At 41.6% G+C, this 20,805-nt stretch overlaps 1 protein-coding gene across 1 annotated transcript in view; it reads right to left on the bottom strand.

Moving 5' to 3' along the window:
* The window catches only part of LOC148817106 (septin-7-like), a 67,433-nt gene that overhangs the window by 19,656 nt on the left and 26,972 nt on the right, over positions 1–20,805 (bottom strand). Inside the window, exons 3-5 of the mRNA XM_088939211.1 lie at positions 11,004–11,110; positions 2,628–2,728; positions 1,809–1,943 (exon numbers count right to left, since the gene is read on the bottom strand). Coding sequence (XP_088795337.1) covers positions 1,809–1,943; positions 2,628–2,728; positions 11,004–11,110 — 343 coding nt within the window. The remainder of the gene's footprint in view (positions 1–1,808; positions 1,944–2,627; positions 2,729–11,003; positions 11,111–20,805) is intronic.

Below are 20,805 nucleotides of genomic sequence, written 5' to 3'. Positions count from 1 at the left end.
GTCCGAATGGTAATTGTGATGGCTTCCCATTTATAAAGATGGGCGGTATCACTCCAGTGGTATAAAAATAACACCTAAATGTTCCTTTAGTTCCCTAGCACAATGAAAATATTTTAAAAGCTTTTTGTTATTCCTGCTGAATTAGGCATGTTAAGGTATCTTCCAACACTTCAAAGTACCTGATTTTTAAATTCTGTGTCATCAGTCTTACTGGAGCGGCAAGTAAACCAAGCCTTAGCTTTGAACCGTGATTTCAGTTAAGTGGGAACAGAGCTGGAATGAAAACGAGCTGGAAGAGCTGCAGGAACCGGACTGGGGGAAAAAAGGCTTTCAGCCGAGTGAAAAATAAAACATGTCCCATGTGCACGCTCTAAAAGTTTATGGTAATCATTTGTTTCTGGTTTCTTGTCCTCCTTCCTCACTGCTGCAGCTCTGCTGAAGCAGACATCTGGGAACTGCATGAAAGAGGAAACCCTATGGAGAGTTCCAGGTTAAATCTGTAATGCTTTGCTAATGGGCTTCAGAGCACTGTGTGACACCTATGTTCCTCCCCAGGGGCCTTCACTCACAGTGTTTTGCGAATGCTTCTCAGAGACTCTGTTTTTCCAGTTGATTTGATTAACTAGAATCTGGGTGATTAATTGGGTTCTCCTGATTCCATGGCCTTTCCAATGTACTTTTTTGGCCTCGAATTCATTCCACAGCTGCGAATGCACGTCCCTGCCAGCACGTTTCTGAATTTCTCTCAAGCAAGCCCTCCAGAGTGAAAACATCTTCTGGCCTTGTCATTATATGGGCAGATGTTCGTTGCCAAAGAACAAAACAAAACAGTAACTGCTTCTTACCCAGCTGCCCAGATGATGACAGGCCACAGACCTCTGTGCTTTGAAGTCTGTGATGCAAAATACCGATTGTGGCAAAGAAATGCGTACAGGTTAAAGGAAGAGGAAGATCAGACAGAAAAGTGAAAAAAGGCCAAACAAAGCAAAACAATGTGACAAGAACTAAGGTATAGAAAAGTTGGATAAGCACAGTTCTAAAGAACCAAATACTCAAAAGCTTTTACAAAGGAAATATCTTAGGTCACAACAGTTTCTGCCTCAGGAACAGAAGGGGAAATTCTGGAGATCTAGCTACCTAATGGAAAATGTCTTTTTTTTTCTGTTAACCCTTAACTGCCACTCCTGGAAACAGAATGCTGGACTGCAGAGTCCTCCAGCTGTCGCTCCAGCTGCACTGAGCAAAATGACTTCCCCCATGCAGAGTAATATCATAGCGAACACGCTTCAGCAATGTGCTGACCTGCTGCAGCTGACAGACCAAGGCAGGTAGTTTCTGTATGTGTTGCACATGCTGCTGTTACAAAAGCTTGTGTTCCGGACCACAAATTTATGGATTTAAAAACATGCAAATGTACCAAAAATAAAATTAAGACAGACTCAACATGTATATATAATTATAATAATGATTAGCACAGGTCAATCTGCCTATTGGTGCCTGGCAATGTCCTATACACTTAGTGACTCCATCACAACACCAAGACTACATTCCTAGCATCTTTGCTTCCACAAATTGCATCTGTAGTTTATTCAATGCACGAACAATTGACAATGTATAAGTGTTTTCTAGTACAGTATGAGTATGAAATTAACTTTGAAGAAGTTGCAGTTACTGTATGTCTACTTGGGTCCTGACATTCATTGAGATTCTTCTAAATGACCACCGGCATCAACTTCACTGACTCCCATTACAGCATTTTAAGTGCTTGCACCTCATATCCACAAACTTATGCTGATTGCATTACTTACCCATGGCCAGAGGGGGCGATAAAGTACAGACAGCAGTGCACCCTGTTATCAGGCATAAGCCTCCTGTTGACACGAGACTCTGCATTCAGGAAGTCTTCAAACTTGCTGTCAATGTAGTTGATGACTGGCTGCCAGCTGAAATACAGAGATTTCTATCAGTTTTCACACTTTTTAAAGTTACACTGGAACAAGATTACGTTGGCGATACTCTTATCAAAAACGATTTCCAACAATGTGGTGGTACAATCAAACATCTAATGAATAGCTGATAGGCAGTACTCGAGCTGGAAAGCTATAACAAGGGGAAAACTCTCTCAGCAGTTGGCCCCCCTTCTTGAATGACCCGTTCTTGTGGGAAGCAGGAGTCTCTAAACAATTCTTCCACCCGGTGGGAAGGCAGAGTGATAGATATGTCACCCTCCCCAGGGACAATGAAAATGTTTTTACGAAGGAAACACGTTTGGCAATTTCATTTTAAAAACAGATATACATTTCATCCTCACAATTATAGCAAAGAGTCAAGAGCTTAAATATAAAATTTATAAAACATTAGATATAGATAAAAGTGGGTCGTGGGGGGGTGCTGTCAAGTAAAGCTATGTTGGGGGAAAAAATCCAAAAGACTCCAGAATCAGAGCTGGGAACTTCTGTGTCAGGCTCTTCATTTCCTGAACTCTCACGGAGCATCCACTGGTCCGTGCTCAAGGAAACTCCAAGTTTCAGTTCTCTCCCTGTCCACTGCTCTCCGGCTCTTGAGGCCAGTGGATACTTCAGTCTCCCATCCCAGCCCATGTGGTCGACCGTGTTTCCCACACTCACCAGTTGCTGTTGTCCACCGCATCCCCAAAGCCGGGAGTGTCGACGATCGTCAGGGTGAGCTGGACCCCACCTTCTTTAATCAACACTTTGGACTGCTCTACCTAGGGTGGAAGTTGGGAGGAGGGAGCAAATTTGAAACTGCGGAGACAGACGCCCCCCAAGAAAGCCACTCTACTTGTACTGACGAACTCCTAAACTAATGCCCTTCATTTTATGTCCCCTGGCAAGGGAAAGTCAGAACAAATTCAGAGTTTTCCACACTTCTGCTTCAAGACATGGCTCGCTTTTGTGGCAGGAATTACACAGCATTGCGATTCCCGTTGCACAGCGGGGTGATCCATTTCAGGCATTCACTTTTGACAAATGTTCTTCGTATGACAGCTGCAGACCGCAGCACAAAGAGCCCTGACGAAGCAGACAAGGCACATAAAAGCAAGAATTTTTTTAATCCAGTTTTAAATCCAGGGTGGTGCACAAAACAGCAAAATACATTTACTAATTCTGGAAAAATAAATAAAATAGAAGGGGCATTCCCATCACTGCGCATTACTTCTCCCTGTGACTTAGAAACGTGTGATGAATTCCAAAAAATACATGCTATCATTTTGCAGGACGACTAAATTGTACATGAGGAGATCCACTGCGTAACTGTGGCTTGGAACTCGTGCCCTACCCTCCTTACTGAATAACCACCACTTTGACCTCCCTGAGGAAATAGAGAATAGAAAGGAAGGAATGATGAAAGCATCAGCCATCACAGATGACCAGCAACCCCTATGCAAGATCACCCTGATAAATACACATGGTCTTTTGAAAGCGTGCTACGGTTTTATTTTGCATACTATGGCTTTGTTTTGGTTTCCCCCAGGATACACTATATTCCAGTTGCTATGCTTTACGCCTCTTTACTGCGCTTTCACCACAGTGCACTACAGCAAAGGTTTAGAAGCGACGCCACAGGAGTTACTGTTTGCTACTCCAAGAGGAGGAAATCCTGACCAGCCCCAAAAATGACCAACTTTACTGATGGAATGTGTTACTTGAGCTTGAAATTCAAGTGAAGCCTGTGCCGCCCATTGGGTGGAGCAAGTCTCCCCGGCTCCCTAACCTGTTGCACAAAGACAGGGCAAGCACTCTATCCAGGGCTTGATCTAATAACCCCAATTTTCTCTTAAAGCAAGCCGGACAGGGCTCACACTGCACAGGAACGTATCCGCTAGCTGCTGCACACTGAAGCCCGTTTGCGAAAAGGCCCCAGGTTAGAGCCTGACTGATCTGGTCCTTTTATTTTCCTGGTTCACGCAGACACAGATCCAGCCTGGCTCAAGCCCCAGGGGCTGGGAATAAATCAAACGGCTAGGCCCTGTGTGTCACTGCTGTGCACACTGCCCAAGGCTCAGAGATGACAAGATAAAGAACTGAGAGAAATGTCTGGCACCCAAATTGTTTTGACAGCTATATCCGGCTTCATATACAACTGCTGGAGACTGTGACAGTTCCTGTTATAGGGAACGTTTTAATCTACAGTAATCCATATTTACATTTGGTGCTGTTTGTGTAAATTAAGGCATGATTCCTAGATGCGCTTTTGACTTCTGATGGACTGCTTGTGAATGGAGGTGCATTCAGTTGTATAAATTATAAAACTGTACTGCAAGTACACGCATAAGTTCAGTAGTTAGTGCATCTTGAAATACAGTCCAAAAAGCCTTTGTGACAAAAACGAGCTGCTGCTGGAAATAGCTCCTTTACTTTTTTCCTTAAACACGGAGATGTAATGGTAGGAATACGGAACATTTTTTGTGAGCATTCAATAATGTCTCTTAGATGCGTCAGTGTTTATTTTACTACAATGAGGAACCGTGCTGCCCTTATTAGTAAACTATTCTTTACATCAGGCTCTTGTCTACAGAAATCATTCTTATTCTGATTTAAAGAAACTATTATAACCTCCCAAAAAATTCAAAGCATCTGGAGCCTGGCTTCTGAGACTCAAAGACTGCATAACAGATGCGCCAGCAAGTCAAGAGATGCAATTAAAGAAATCCTTTTTTTCCTTTCTTCTTTTTTGATGTCCCAATGACCAAACAACCAAATCCATCTTACTTTGAAAAAAATCAAATCGAACCCAGCTGTATTCTGGCCAGGGGACATATGCTGCACCAGTGATGGATAGGGCAGAGTGATTTATGTGTTTTTTTGTCACAGTTTGGAATTCATAGGACAAAGTCATATCCTTTTCTTGTTTTCAAGACAAATTTGTGCATTGTTGTTTTTAGAAATGCACGATTTCTCCAACTGTTCTTTTTATTCTTTGAGCAGAGGATGATGTTTTTACCTCTGCCATCAGTAATTAAGCCTAAGGTGTTTGTACACCAAGTACTGGGTTCCATACAGTAGCGGGGTACACTCTCCACACATGGGGCGCTTGAATGCCAGTTGCATACACAACAGCAGAAAAGTAAAACTGCTGTTAAGATGTTCATTCTACACAAAATTACACCACGAAGAGGGACAAAAAGATAACAGAGACCTGCAGGCGAGGAGAATGCAATAAAGAAAACCGTCTGAGGACCATGCACTGCTGATCACTTTGTCACAGCTCTAAAGTGAGTTTTCACTTCCAGCCCTTCAGTTCACTTGGACAGCCCAATGCACCATTCCTGCACCGTCCAGGAGCAACCCTGAACACCATGCTCTACACGCTCTTAGCACGTAGGGGTTTTTTGTGAACATTTTCGACTTGCTCTCCAGCAAGGGATTTTGAAGCAGGGCACATCATCTTTTTATGATGTACAGGTGTAAAGTAAAACACTGAAAACTATTTTCAAGAGTCTCCTTTTTCCATAAACAGAAGAACTTGAACAATGAAGAACAATGGGACACATTAGGTGCATTCAGTTCTGCTGGAATTAGTGGACTGTCTGCTCCAAACTGACTGTGGGACTTTTTTTCTACCAGAGACATGTCAGGGCAGTTGGTGATCTTGTTATATTCAGATGCTATAACATGATGACAAAAGAATGAGCCATAAATACAGATAATCGATGAGACAACCCAAATACCCCTATGAAGTGGTAAAACAGAATTGTATTGGTATAAAAAAGCCTTCAAGGTTGCAATCTAGAATTGTAATTGATTCTTCTTCTGAATCAATGGACAGCATAGTTGTAGAGATGGCAGCAATCTGATGATGTTGCAATGTGCACTGGTAATTTTTCCAGTCGTAATAATATGCCCCCATTTATCTACAGGAGTAAACAGAAATAAGACCACAGCTTTTGAGAGGACCACAGAACACACTCATTAACCTTGTCAGTGCAAAAATGCACTGTGATATGTCCTCTTTTCCTCTTGTTCAGAATAACACTGTGTGCATGGAAACACACCTGCACTTAGGAAGGTCAGCACCAGTTACAGTATTTCTGAAAAAGAAACTGATCTGAGATTTCTAAAAAGAAAGCAAAAAGTAGACACGTGTATCAAAATAAACAACTCTTTCGGAGTCTGTTTTCACAGAGAAAAGATCATCTCTGTCACAGCAATGTGGGGAAACCTGGCAGCTGCACCCAGAAGTGGCCAGAGCAGACTATCTCTAAAGGCTCCTCTCCTGACTTTCTCTCAGCTTGCCCTGAACCTGCAGCATAGACTGGGTCTGTGGATTAAAGCCAGATGTGACACAACGGCCTTTTCCCAGGCCTCACATCAACTCTTCAGAAATTAGACCAACAGGAATTCTCTTCTGAAGTAGAAAGAGAAACAAAATGACACAAAAATTAAAAGAAGGGCATTTCCTGAAACTGCTGACAATGCATGATCACAGTCACTAACGTGCCTTAATTAGTACAACAATCTAGTTTTACATTTGATCAGTGTTATTTATTCCCCTTTACTGCTTTAGGGGTGATTACCATTCAACACAGAAGAGATGAAGACAGCCTGCATGCTGACTTCACTGTGTTATATGTACTGTCTGTATACTTCCTACTACATCCTGTAGCTGAAGGAAGTGGAACTAGTTATGCTTTGTTATCCAAACTATGCCTCATTTGATTATGGCTAGTGCTAAAAAAAATTTTCATTTTCATTCTGAAGTTCTGAAAAGGAAGCAGAGCACTACATTGAAATGACCTGAAATGGCAGTGTCATACAGAACTGCATATCTAGAACCATATCGCTAACACTGACTGTTGCAGAGCATTAAGCTGTTCTACCAAGTGGGGCCTGACAGCAGCTTTCACAAATGTCTGTATGCTGAACAGGCTTCAAGTGCCCATATTCACTGGACACTTGATTTCTAGTCAAGGTGAAGCAAGCTACTGCAGTTATAAACTATTTATAAAGTTCCCTTTACAACAGCCAAGTTCCCTTTATAAATAGAAGGATAATAATTTGTAATGACTATATATTATATATTCAGTCATATTTGTGTGACAGATTTGACAGCGAGACCCTTAGTAAAGCCAGTATTATATTCACTACGAAGTTATAATGATCACACTCTATTGTTGTTCACTGCTTTCTGTCCAGAAATTGTGAAAGTAGCTTAACTGTTTGTAGCTATGTGGAAATGAAGTGGAAATGAAGTTTTGTGTCGCTCAGGGTACAAAGAAAAAAGACGAGACACTTCACTATCTTTGAAAAAATGGTTTCATGGGGTTTTGGGATCATTCTGCCACCAGCAACAAAACAAGTAATACGTGGCAAATAGCCTTTGGTTTCTAACCTCCCTTGTGTTCTTATCACTCTGTATACTGAGATTTCAAGCTAAACAGGGTCAATCTTCAAGCTCAATTTCCTGTGTGTAACACAGCTCAAATTCACCCCCCTTCCCATACAGCTCAAATTCAAAGAAAACATTTTGAGATCACATCTCAAAAGAGTTTAAAGATAAAGACTAACTGCTGCTCTTAGCTGATCAGCTCCAGCTGTTGACCAATGGCTACATTTCAGTATTGAATGAATCATGAGTCTGATTCACTCAATACTGAAATGTAGTATGCGTTTTCCGATCAACCATAAGAAAACACACGGCTTCCAGAAGTACCACTTCAAATATTACACTTCTCATCTCTCTGCAGAGTAACAGTCTTTACTGGTGATATTTAAGCTTAAAGATATCCAATATCTAGGATTCAAGGCAAACATGTATGAGAATATGTTCTCCGCATATTCGTGTGGGTTCCCTCTGGGTGCTCCAGTTTCCTCCCACTGTCCACAGCCATACAGGCAGGTAAACTGTGTCTGGTGCGAGCGTGCGGGCGTTCGAGAGTGAGAGAGTGCGGGTGCGCGAGCGTTTGTGCCCGTGTGTGCCCTGTGACGGACTGGCTACCCCTGCAGAGTGTACCCCGACTTGCGCCTGTTGCTTGCCAGGAAAGGCAGCTCAGTACAGTTGTTGACAAGCAGGTTCTTTAACATCCCTTTTCAGCACCTATTCTGGCAACGTACTTAAAAAATGTTACAAGTTACGAGTAAAGAAAGTACATTTCCAGAGAGACGAAGGGAAAAACAAAACACTGGCAATCACATCCTCAGCAGAGCACTGTTTACGGCCTTTTCGCCCAACTTACAACAGCCAGGGAACAGAAACCGCTGTGAGCACCAGCAAACGTGCAGCCAAGTCCATTCTGATAATGGACTAGGGCTTTGAGGCCTGTGGGGAATCATGGTATGTCACCCCCTGAGCCTGTTACAAAAAATAAATAAAACAGTCAAGCCCATCATCTGAAATACCATGATTTCATGGGAAAATCTCTCTGGAGTGCCGAGTTTCGTGGGAACATTCCTGACCTCTGGCCTGACCCTCCTTCCACAAGAATGTCTGGGGCTCTCCTCTGCTCTGGGTTTGCTGTCATCTCCTCACAGCAAAACTGCCTCTTCTGAGCCTCTTTGTTTGTAGTTAGATTTAGCATCCCCTTTGGTTTTCAAGCCTTATTTGGAATTGTGCAGTGTGCTGTGTCACTTCAGTGCTGCATTCCCCAGTTCAACACCCCATAGCGATCAGCAACTTCAAAGCAACTGGTCTTGCAGAGTCCTTTTCACCTCCAATAAACCAGTACTGCTCTGTACGCTCAGTACCTGCGTGTGCTGATGCAACTGGGGCACAAATCACTCATTTTACAGCAACATCATATGCATTCTGTCAAACAGTTTGGTTTGTTATGGTTTGGTCATTCACCAAACCTCCCTGGTTCTATCAATGTTAAACCTTTGTTTTTCATGTTAAGAGCTGACAGACTTTCAATAACTCAATATTTCAAGAACAGAAGAAACATCTCTTTTCAGGTAACTGTCTCACGTTTTCTACCAATGGCTGTTGCATTCATGAACTTCAGACCTCATTTGGTTTTGTCAGTTTTGGTAAATTGGTAGCGCTGCACAGATTACACTGTACAATAGCCTAGTTCTCCCTGCGAGGGAGAGTCTTGTAGTCTGCCCCCTTAGCAGAGTAAAAAGGCTTTTGAATCTCCTTAAAGAGAGTGGATTCCTGATCCACTGATCACTTTCATTTGTGCTCACTTCAGGAAAAGTTTCATGAAACTGCTCCCACCAACCAGCTGAGTACTGAGCAATTACACCCTGGATGCTATCAGCATGCAGATCAGTACACTGTTGCACAATATCCTCTAGCACTAGAAATGGACACACAGATCCCTGCTGTGCTTGTGAAGAACGCTGATCAGCTTTGTGAATGAAGCTGCTATCCAGTCATCAGAAGTGATGACATTTGCATCTTATCCCTGAAGTGAATCATTCGAAGAATTCTTTTGCTCATATTCACACAGTTCACCTAGTCTTGCCAGAACCTTGCCCCTGGGCAGCTAACCTCTGTGTGTAACAGCTGTTTGCCATTTGCTTCCCTTTATTCCTACAAAATGGATTGAATTAACTGGCCGTTACAGTATAAATCTGATGGTTTTCACTGAAACAGAAAGCACATGATTGAGAATCTTTTCTCACAGCCACAAATTAGACAGAGACTGCAGGCTGTGCTGCCTTGTCTTGAACCCTTATCATCAGGCCTCCTGCTGTCCTGTCATACACCTCTCCTCATCGCTCTGCGTTTATAAACAATGTCCATGGCATCTTGCAGAAAACATTTCAGAAGTTTGAAAATCTCTCGTCCAGTTGCTAGTGTAGGAGGTGCCTACAACTGCTCTGTAGGGAAGAAGCATCTGTTATAATTGGTGGACCCATCTAACTGAATTGAAAAACACGGACACTAACAAACACTTTCTGTTCACATCAAAACAACATTGGCCTGGTCAGCGTTAGAATGGGAGACATCTAAGCAAAAGCAGGTTGCTGATGTAACTCCTTCAGTCTGAGCGAGAATTCCCAAACCAAGGATCAGTATGGAGACTGATGATACAGTGCTGAAAGAAGTGTCGTTAGCTTGTTAACTTCTGGCTTAATTCCACCCTGTCCTTGCACAAGTTCCCCCTTTAATCAATCAGTGACGTAATTTCTCACTTATCTGCAGGTGGGGACTGCACTTCAGTAGAGGATAAAATGGGCCTCTTCCTATAGGTAAGTCAGTTTTGGGATCCTTTGGGATGTAAAGTACTATTTAATTGCAAAAAAACAAACTTGAATTACTCCCTCTGAGGCTCTGAATGGGTTGGACAGAACAGTACAGGGGGACAGGCAACATCCTGGAGGAAGAACAACATAAGCTCTGTTTTCTTGCCAGACCACATTCTCTGGACTATCCATGGACTGAATCACATAACATTTTGAATTATGCAGAACACTTCTTTTCAACTTCCGGCGTTGGAAAAACAATATCATTTTGTAAAAAAAAAAAAGTCATTTTAAACTCTGACTCATTTCTGAAAGACCCATGGCACTCCAGTGGTGAAAGCCACTGGGGTTTTCAAAGCTGTTTACAGGACAGAGTTCAAACTGCTTGTGCCTTTTTTGCCAAAACATGGATCTTTGTCATAGTTCCAAGGACACGGAGTAGAGGACATCAACAAGAAGTTTGGAGCAGGGCTATTGCCTGTGGCAAATAAGTCACTTCATTTATTGTCCCAGCTTTGCAGGCAGGTAAAAGCATGTACACGATACATAATACATTTAACACAACTTGAACCCGTAAACAAATAAAAAACAGACATGCACAAGATTTAAAAACAAGTCAGAAGCTTTCAATGACCCTTACGATTCAAAATGAAGCTGGGTCATCAGTGAGTGAAACAAATACACAAATACAAGATACGTACACGATGAAATTTAAAACAGAGCAGTCAATTGCTTGTGCAAAGAGAAGCCAGTTAATGGACAAAGGAATAAATGATGCAGGGGGAAAGAAACTTTAACTTTCTCGCAAGCCAAGTGCTAAGAAGAGGCTTGAGGTCTGTCGTGCCCTCTTACCTGGACAGTCTTCTTGATGCGCTGCGAGGGCCCAGGGTACTCCTTGGAGTAGAGGTCTGTGAGGAAGAGTGAGTTGATGAGGGTGGATTTTCCCAGGCCTGATTCACCTGGAACGAAGAGAGCAAAGAGCGGGTCAGTGTCTCCCAGGACCGACCTGCCACCTGCTCCACTGTCACGAAGACAGTGTCGCCGGATTACACGAGGAGGCCACTCAACAATACTCAGACACCCGCACAGACTGACAGGAGCAAATGGGGTCTGAAGGGACAGATGTCATCAGAAAGCAGAAAAACCTTACTGAAACTGACCAGGAAAATAAAAGCAATGGTAGAGGCGAGTGTAAAATGGAGGAACTCTTGAAAACAATCATGGGGTGAATATCAAGAATGGGCCAAGCACTAAAGACATTTGGCTTCCTACATCACAGGGGGCTGGATGGAGGCAATAGTGTTGAAAGGTGGTGTTTGTGTTGCTTAAGCCTTGCTGCTCCAGTGGATTGGCCAAATCCATGAGCTACATCCAGAGGCATTAGACACGACTCACGATTAAGACCCGTTGAATGATGAAAACTGTTGTTTACACAGCTCATATCTTGTGTAACGACAGCTGGTTTGAGACACACATTAGGGTTGAAGAGCTGCAGATTCTATAGCACAGATGCCCCCAGTCACCAGAGAGAATACTTCATTCCTCTCGTCTGTTCCACATAGAAAAGAAATTGCCTGCTACTGGTTCTCACAAGAATTTGACACCGTTTTCCCAGGAGGCTGGCCTTGACTGAAGTCAGGCTGTCTACACCAAGCAGCAGGGGAATGTGGGAGCAACCTCTCACCTTCGCTCTGACCATTAGTATTTAGGCCAAACAGCCAAGCAATGCTCAGAACAGTGCCTGTAGAGTTACTGGAGCAGGAATCTGCAGAAGAAAAGTCTCTAAAGCCAGAACCAAGAGCAAAAATGGAATCTAGAATAACTTGACATTAAAATTCATAACTGTGGTGCAGTACCACATATACGGCTGGACACACATATCTTTTGAATGTGAAAATAGCCTAAGAGTCATGTTAGAGAGACTAGCATTGATATGTGAACACATTTAGAAGACCTTTCCAAATACTGCAGTGTTTGCATGTGAAACTCAGTGTTGCATAAAGTTATCCTGCTGCCCATACATTATCAGAATGCTGCTTACTCCTGGTCAGGATCACAGCTGGTAAAACCTACGTGAACTTGGGGAGAACATGCAAGCTCCAAACCTGTGCCCCAACCAGGAATTGAACCGAAACCAAGAGCTGTGCCGGTTGAGACTTTGTTATATTTGTTGGAAATACTATTTTTAATTTGACTACATGTATTAGACTGATGTTTAGGACAACTAACCTTGACATCCTGTATATTGCTTCCTCAGGGACTGATAAACATATCCTATGTTTTCATATTAAGTCATTGGGAGAAACAAAGTGTAATTATGATTAGTAATTTGTTGTAATTATTATTAGTAATAGAGAGTCTATCTAATTACTTATAATTATCATAAGTACTATTTTAATTGTAAATGTGAGCAGTACTCCTCATAATTGCAATGTGGGGATGGCGTTCTACATGAAAATGTTTACAGAAAAATGAATAATAATCTTCCATTATTTACTTTCTATATAAGACTGTACCCTAAGGGGAGCACAGGAACCTTTTTCCTCCAAACCTTTGTTGCCTGTTAATAAAAAGACCTTTAAACTTTTTATGCACACAGAAGCACGCACAAATTTTCCATCGCAGGTTTTGAAAGCCCTGTGCAGTATTTGATCAATTATTCACGGTTGCCTCAATCTTTCAGACAGGGGTGAGAGAAAATGACAGAAGTGTAAAGATACACTAGCTGTTCTGTCACACAGCTGCCTACCAGCTGGTAAAATAATAGCACTTTGTTTCTCCCAATTACTTAATATGATGAAAACGTAGGATATGTTTATCAGTCACTGAGGAAACAATATATAGGGTGTCAAAGTTAGCTGTCCCGTTTGTCCATCAACATTCTACAGCTATGCAGTGGAGAACAATAAAAGGTGATGCCCACACAAATGGAGGGCTGAGAGGGACATGTACAATTACTCACACCACTGGGTGCTGCACTGACTCAGTCTGAGCACTGGTTGTGTGTATGATGGCTTGCATGTGTGAAAGAGCATGTTACACAGCTGCAGAGCCCCACTGTCAGCACTGTCTTGAGTTTTATTTGTACCAAGTTTCATTTCTCCACAGAGCACTGTTTTCACAATAAACTTGTTTGAACAGGCCAACTATCTTTGCTTGCTCTAGAGTACTCTGCAAATGCTCAACATGTACATAGGAACAGAGGTCAGTCATGAATATGGCAGTGTCATTTTGGCCTTGGCACAAACATCTTTAAATACAACTTTAATTGTTTTAAAAACGCGACATTGATTTCCTCAAACATTTACAAGAGGTTGTAAATGGTGACTTACTCCACATATGCAAGATAGTATGCAAAACAAGTTTAAAAATTCTGTTTAGTAATCAGTATTATGCCTTTAAATTGGAATTTTCAATTAAGCTTTTTTTTTGGTGCAATGGGTATGTAAATATTTGTTGCACAACTGAATACACACCATCTGGTGTGAAGCAGAGTTGTGTACACAGACACACACAGCAGCAGAGCCCGCAAAGCATCTGGGTCACAGTGGTTAAAATACACACACACACACACACATTTACATGCGATAACTAGAGCTGGTCCAGTCTCAAAAGCACATAGTGTGCAACACACTTCAGTAAACTCCTGAACGTTCAGTGATGTATGCTGTGGTTGCTTTTGAAGCTTATTAGGTGCTGGCAGATAGGAAGGTCCAGATTAACTAGACTGTCTAATAATAATAATAATAATAATAATAATAATAATAATAATTCCTTACACGTATATAGTACTTTTCTGGACACTCCAATCAAAGCGCTTTACATAATGGGGATCCCCTCCACCACCACTAGTATGCAGCCCCACCTGGATGATGTGACAGCAGCCATAGTGCGCCAGAAAGCTCCCCACACATCAGCTATTAGTGGGGAGGAGAACAGAGTGATGAAGCCAGTTCAGAGATGGGGGTTATAGTCCAGTCTAGTAACAGTGTGGACGTTGAGTGCAAGATGAGCCCAGCCAAGCTCAGGCCCCTCCAAAGGTATTGCTAAATTTGCCAACTATCTTCAGCCAGTGGAGTAGGCTGAGGTCAGTTATGATATCCCTAGCTCCTCACGTACAGATAGCCCTATTATTTAGGCACTTGTGGTGTCACTTTCATTCCCTTGTCTTAAAAGCCTTGGTTTCAGACACCTCACACGAAAGGAAGCCCAAGGCAGCTTAACGATTGCAATTCCAGAGGATAAATCTTGATAAACAAGACTGTGCCTTGAAACAGCTAGTTACATGGTTAAACAAGTCGTATTTAACAGCTTGCCAAACAGATCTATTATACCGCAAGTTTTTAAAAATCCAACAAATTCATATTAGAACCCAAAGTATTCACAGAGTTACCTGACCACCATCAGTATAGCCAAGGTGCAATAAGGGCCACTTGCCCACATGACTTTAGACACTTCGACACTAACAAACACTATTCTGCTGAACTGTATTCAGTCTAGCTTGGCATGGCCTGTGCAAACAAATACCAGCTATTTTCAATGTATCATTTGTGCATCTGTAATGGGCTCCATGACAACCTGGGCCTCATATCCCCTGTGGCACCATTCTCCAACCAGTGTCACATTTCGCTCTCCATAATTACAGACAGAACTGTAAACCAAACCAGGACAAATACAGCCCTCTGCAAAACCAGAAGACACTTCACATTGTTCTCTTACCCCACATCACATACATTACCCTGTACCGGTGCAACACTGTGTTGGAGGCAATAATTAGGGATTCAAAATTGCATGATACGAAAAAGTAACATTTTCTCAGAAACGGTGCCAATTCTGACATGTAAGCATACAAGCACAGAGAGGTAAGAGATGCAGATAGACTCGGAGGCAGCAACAGGGTATTTCTAGGAAGCTTACAGGGAGCCCTCCTGTTGCAGGCAAATTAACTTCCCTTTTCACTTTATGACCTAACAAAGAAGAGAAGGTCTGACTTCATTAAACAGCAGGGCTAACATGCTGCAGGGGAGAACGTGAGTGAGATGAAAGTTAGCATTATTTCTCCATATGGAGAGGGTGAAAATTAAGACATTCTAACAAAATCGAGAGGAACTTTTCTGTTGAGAAATGAAGGAGAGGAAAACACTGATGCTACAAAGAAAGCTACTGGTTTATTAAGTCAAGGTGTTTAAAAGTGTACAGTAGAACAAGAAGGTTTCTTTTTGCACAATCTAATGAAAACCCTTAATCAAGGTTTGAAAAAGTAACTTGCAAGTTTTGCAGTAATATTGTTCTTAGATCATCTGGTCACTGATTAGGAAGCTACTACCAAATAAACCGAGTCTTTCCATGGCTGGCAGGAGCGTAAACATTCCTACTTCTGGCTACTATGATGCTCAGTTCTCCAGAGATAAGGTGGAACAGAAATGATGTGGCAATCCTGAAAATGTGCATGGGATTTGGCTGCAAATATTTCACACCCATACACTAGACAAGCCTGTGTGAGCTGATTCTGCTGCTCCTAGCCCCAATATTATTCTGTGGCCAGTGGATCTTCCAAGGTGTTATTATTTCCCTGGGTTATAAAGAGAGTTCAGATCCCACATGAGGAGCATTCTGGTGTAACTGACCTAGCATGTGTGATTTTAATTTTGTCCGAGTGGCTATGGCAGTACTGTATGGCAGTATGCTGGCACAGATAGTGCAGGGTGTGATCCTGTTGTCCTTTTGTGCAGTTCATTTCAGTTTTACTATTTACTTTAAAATATAGCTGTTGTTTGCACACTGTCACACTCAATATAAACTGCTAACCACAATTGACAGAAGTATTATAGCTCCAAAGAAGCATGCCCTAATGGTATAATCTCTCCTCAGACAGACAGTCTCCCCCCTCAGACGAGATCCACATACCTTCTCATGCTTGACCAGTTACAGCTGCAGAACTCTATAAACATGGAAAACTGCCTGTATGTCTTGTATGTTTGCATACTGCAGCAATTAAAACCTCTGTTAATTTTTTTTTAATTTAAGTCCTGCTGGGTTTTGAAAATCTCAATCCTAATCTACTGTATGAGGAACAGCAGATACACTATCTAGAAATTGCAGTGTGTAATTTTAACCAGGAACAACGACGGCAGTTTAATTTAAACTCCTCATGCCATTCTGCTACATTGTAAAGCATTATTCTCTGTGCGCCATTCAGAGCTCTTTGATAACTGATTTCCCACTTCACTGTAAATCTGTGCTTTTATTGAGCGGTGCAAATGTTAAGAATTTAGTCCTGACAACTGAAGAAAACAACACGGTCTACACATTTTTCTTTTTTGTTACTTTTCAGTGTGGACCCAACCTTAATTTTTCCTTGTTTACAGCCAATGCACTATCCTCCTCCTCCTCACTCAAACCGATTCATCTTTTGAGTTTTCAAGCATTATTCCCAAACCCTTAGAACATTTTCAAGAGTACATGGAATTGTTTAATTTCGGAAAACCACTGTTGTGTGTTCTTTTCCCATTGTAGTCATTACAATTAGAAAGCTCATTTATTCAATCAAAAGAACATTAATAACTTTTTCATCTTGAAGTACAGTATAAGCTACTATTTTGGTGTGACAGACCAAATTAATTTGCCTAATATATCTGTCCATTTGAAAATAACTTAGAATTGATTAAATCCTCCCTTTATCCTTTTTAGTTGGTGCTTTTGTTTCAATGGTAATAATCTGACATTTATGAAGGCTAAATGAGTTAGATTCACCGGCAGCCTTGGTTGCTAGACAGGCTAAATTGCTTCCTCTTGTTTGTAATATTTATGGTTAAAACCAAACCAGACCAAGCCAATACCGTGTGAAACTCATTTTAAACTGTTATTGTTTTGGTTGCCCACTTTGTTCAGTGTTGGCTTGTGAGGCAAGCGCAGAGACCTCCATTCATAAGAAATAATGACACTCTAGAATTAGAAGCATTTGAGGAGTGCTTAGGTATAGTGAGATTTGGCTTAACCTGCTTGGGTGCAGGCCAGCCCCCATGATTACAGCACAAGAAGGCTGGGCCGCCCAGCAAGAGTGAGGAGTGAACCAAGAGGGTGCAGAGATGGGGTAGAGGACACAAATCTGAAAAGAGACATGTTCACGGTATATACAGCTTTCAGGAAATCATGTCAGGAAAGATTATGATTTAGAACTGTTTGGGTGGAAGTCACTTAGATGCCATCATCCCTCCCAAACGTCTTTTAAGAGCTCCATTAAGTTTATTTCCAAGTGCATTAAAAAAACCTAAGCAATGAGGGAAAACACCCAGCATTATAGCCTAGGGACAGCTATACCGTTGATTGACTGCATTGATTTCAATATATTTCAACTTTCTCAGGCCCTCATTTTGGATTGATGAGCAAATTTTAGCTCATATGCAACAGATGCTCCATGGTTTTGAACTACAAGCACAGCTAAACAAATATCAAATTAATTTCGCTGCAAGACTATCTCATGTTTGTATAGGCCTGTCTCTTTAAGGCTTTATGGCTCTTTAAAAGAATTGGCAGCTACTTTTCCTCTGGAGCAGAAACGGTTGAAAGTCACTTTGTGTTTAATCAAAACAAGACATAAGCCTCTAAGCTACAACTGTCAGAATATGCCCTTTCAAAATATGGAGTCTGACACAGGCCAGACAAAAATTCTCCAGTTATACGCAACAAAGTCTGAACATTACCTCAGCATAGAACAACTAAATTAAATTAACACAGTGGGTGACTCAAAGTTGACCTCTCTTCCTTTCATAAACAGACTCTCTCAAACTACGCTGTTGCATGCTGAACGGATTGGCTCACACAAAGAATAGACCCTGGCTGGCTACAACGTCACCACTCCCATCCAAACACTGAAAAACAAATAAAGAAACTGTCACATGCATCCACAGACATGCTAAAGGGAGAAACACTTTCCTCTAAACATTCTTCTGCCTGCCTCGGAAAAAAAACTTCACAGACCGATAATGATTTTCGAGGCAGCAGCAAATGACGAACCAAACTTGACCCCTGTCGCGTTATCACTGCTGGTGGCTCTGCGCTCCAGTACACCAAGTCATGGAGAGGACAGGAATCTCCTCCCGGTTGGCATATTGTTGTGAAACCAAACATATGGCACACGAGGTGACATCTGCCATGAATGGCAATAACTTCCTGAAACAAATGGTCGAAAGGTGGGCAAAAAAAACTTTAGATATGAGACCATCCACCTCCACCTCGACTCTAAACATCTTCTTACAGTGCTAAAGGTCTTGCTAAAATATCCTCCCTGACTCCTCCTTATAGTCAGAAAGCACCATGCAGGACCCTGCTCTGTAGTTGGTTTTATGTTAGATATGCACCACTGGCAGAAGGTAAAAGGGAATATAGTTCTTATGACCAATGATTTCTGAGGACTGGTTGCCTTTTTTGTTCATTTTAAGCCACTGTATAAATGATCTAATATAGAAATATAGGAATCTTTGGTATAAACTGAGTTTATACAGCATTCTAATATGGGAAAAATGCAGTGTGTAATCTTCCTTGCCCATTACTGACCCCTGAACCCCTCCTCTGCTGGGAACTCTGCTCACGATCTGATGTGCCATTCCTGAGCTCTGCTGTTCCCATAGGAGAGGGAGCTCTGATGGTGGGCAGGTCTCTCTCTGTTATCATGCAGATCACAAAAAAACAATAAACAAATGGTCTAAGAAAGCAGTTGGACTGTAAGGGCACTCCCTTTCACTTGTTCCTTCCTGAATGGAGAAACTTCTAATGTCTAATGTGGACATTTGAAAGACAGTTTGCCCATATTACTGCATGTCCTGCAGTAACAGTTTCCCAAATGGTAGTCTGGGAAGTTTCTTTGGTTTGATGATAGCTAGCTCTGTGAAGTGCAAGACATATACCTGGTTTCAGACACCCATAGATCTTTTGTGTGATGACGTTCCTCCTGTTTTCCCATTGGAATAAATGCACATAGATATGAACAAACCTATTACAGAGGACCCTCATCTCTAGCCTTAAGGAGTTAAAGTGACTCTTCTGGCTTCAAAGGGTTTTCTTCACAGTTAACAGTCCAGAAGAGATTCTGAAGGAGCAGCAGGGGGTAGTCACCTTGATAGCAGTGAAGAATTGCTAAAGCTCCCCTCTCAAGACAGGCAAAGGAGACTGCACATCCAGTTACTGAGTCTCTTCAATTAGCCTGGCTACATTTCACACAGACAGCCTGCCAACAGCCCTCTTTTCCAATAAAAGCACTAGGCAGGAACTTAAGGGTAAAGACACAAAACGAAGTGCGTATTTTCAAAGGCAATAAAAACGTATTTTCAAAAGACTCACCCTCTCTCAGTCTACATACGTCATAGCTCCAATGCCCTTCCCCTGCTGGTGTTAAAAATACCCAAACCACCCTTACGGCCCAGAGGTCTCAAAGCTCTCCCAGCCCTGTCTGAGAAATGCAAGTCTTGTGTGCAGCTGTTTATGTCAGGCCCATCATGAGACACTAGTCCACTCGGCACAACTCTGTTTGTGTTGGCTCTGCGCTGTGACTATCACTGTGTAAAGGCTGCTCTTTGTGCTCTGTCCAATCTCACTAGGATTCAAAGCAGAGAACTGCTGAGGCCTGAAGAAAAAATAAAGCAGGACCTCTAAAAAGAATGAATATTTAAGCTTGAAAATGCTACTAAAAGGTCAAAGTGTCCTTTGAGGAGTACTTTTAACATCCACATTTTCTTATTTATGATCCTGTTCCATTATATAGTTACTGTTATCCAAGGACAGTTATTCAAGTGCTTCTGAGAATGGTCTTCAAACCTGGTTCCCAAGAAGCATCCAGCAAACAGCACCCTGCTGTTTGGAAATCTCCACTCCAGGCCAGCGGTTTGAACCCGAGACGTCCTGTTCTCCATACAGCAAGCAGAAGGAACGCACTCAATCCCATGTAAGCAAGGGAAAAGAAACATGCAGGAGCACTCTGTGTCCTGAGAACATGGACACATCATCCTGTTGCAACAATGATACTTAGAAACTTAACACAAACTTAAAACCAGAGGTTGAGTTACCAAAACAGACCCCCACAAGGCCAGTGCACTCTTAAACCTGCAATATAACCAAATGTTTTTATATATCTGGAATACCTGAAAAAAGATGTGCCGAGATTGAATATGCTGTAGGCAACAAGACTACCTACCAGTGCACGAATAATAACTCTTTTAGCCAAAGTTGTTGCTAAACAAATCAACACACAGACAACCAGCTGAACCAACTTCATTGTCATTATTATAACAAAGCAAACTCACTCAGTGATTTGGAGCCTATATGCAATTTAATTTAAAAAATTATATGATTATATATATTAAATATTAAGGTGGATTTAACCTTTTTAATTATTAATTATTTAATGTGTTAATTTTAAACTATTATTATTATCATAATAAAAATACATAAAGATTATAGACTTTTTTTATAGCATTATCTCATCCTGAAAATTGATTACATTTTAATTGTAATATTATAAAAAGGTTTACATTATAAAAGGACGACCAGTAACCTAAATGAAAGATATTTATGTAATGCATGCATAATGCTTTTAACATCTGCATGATTATTTTATTTGTCTAGTCTTTTTGGTAAGTGAAAAAAAAACTCTCCGTGC

Source organism: Atractosteus spatula, chromosome 21 (assembly GCF_055471065.1).
Source record: "Atractosteus spatula isolate fAtrSpa1 chromosome 21, fAtrSpa1.hap1, whole genome shotgun sequence".
Classification (NCBI taxonomy): Eukaryota; Metazoa; Chordata; class Actinopteri; order Semionotiformes; family Lepisosteidae; genus Atractosteus; species Atractosteus spatula.
The sequence above is the reverse complement of the archived record's forward strand: the minus strand, read 5'-3'. Positions and strand labels throughout refer to the sequence as shown.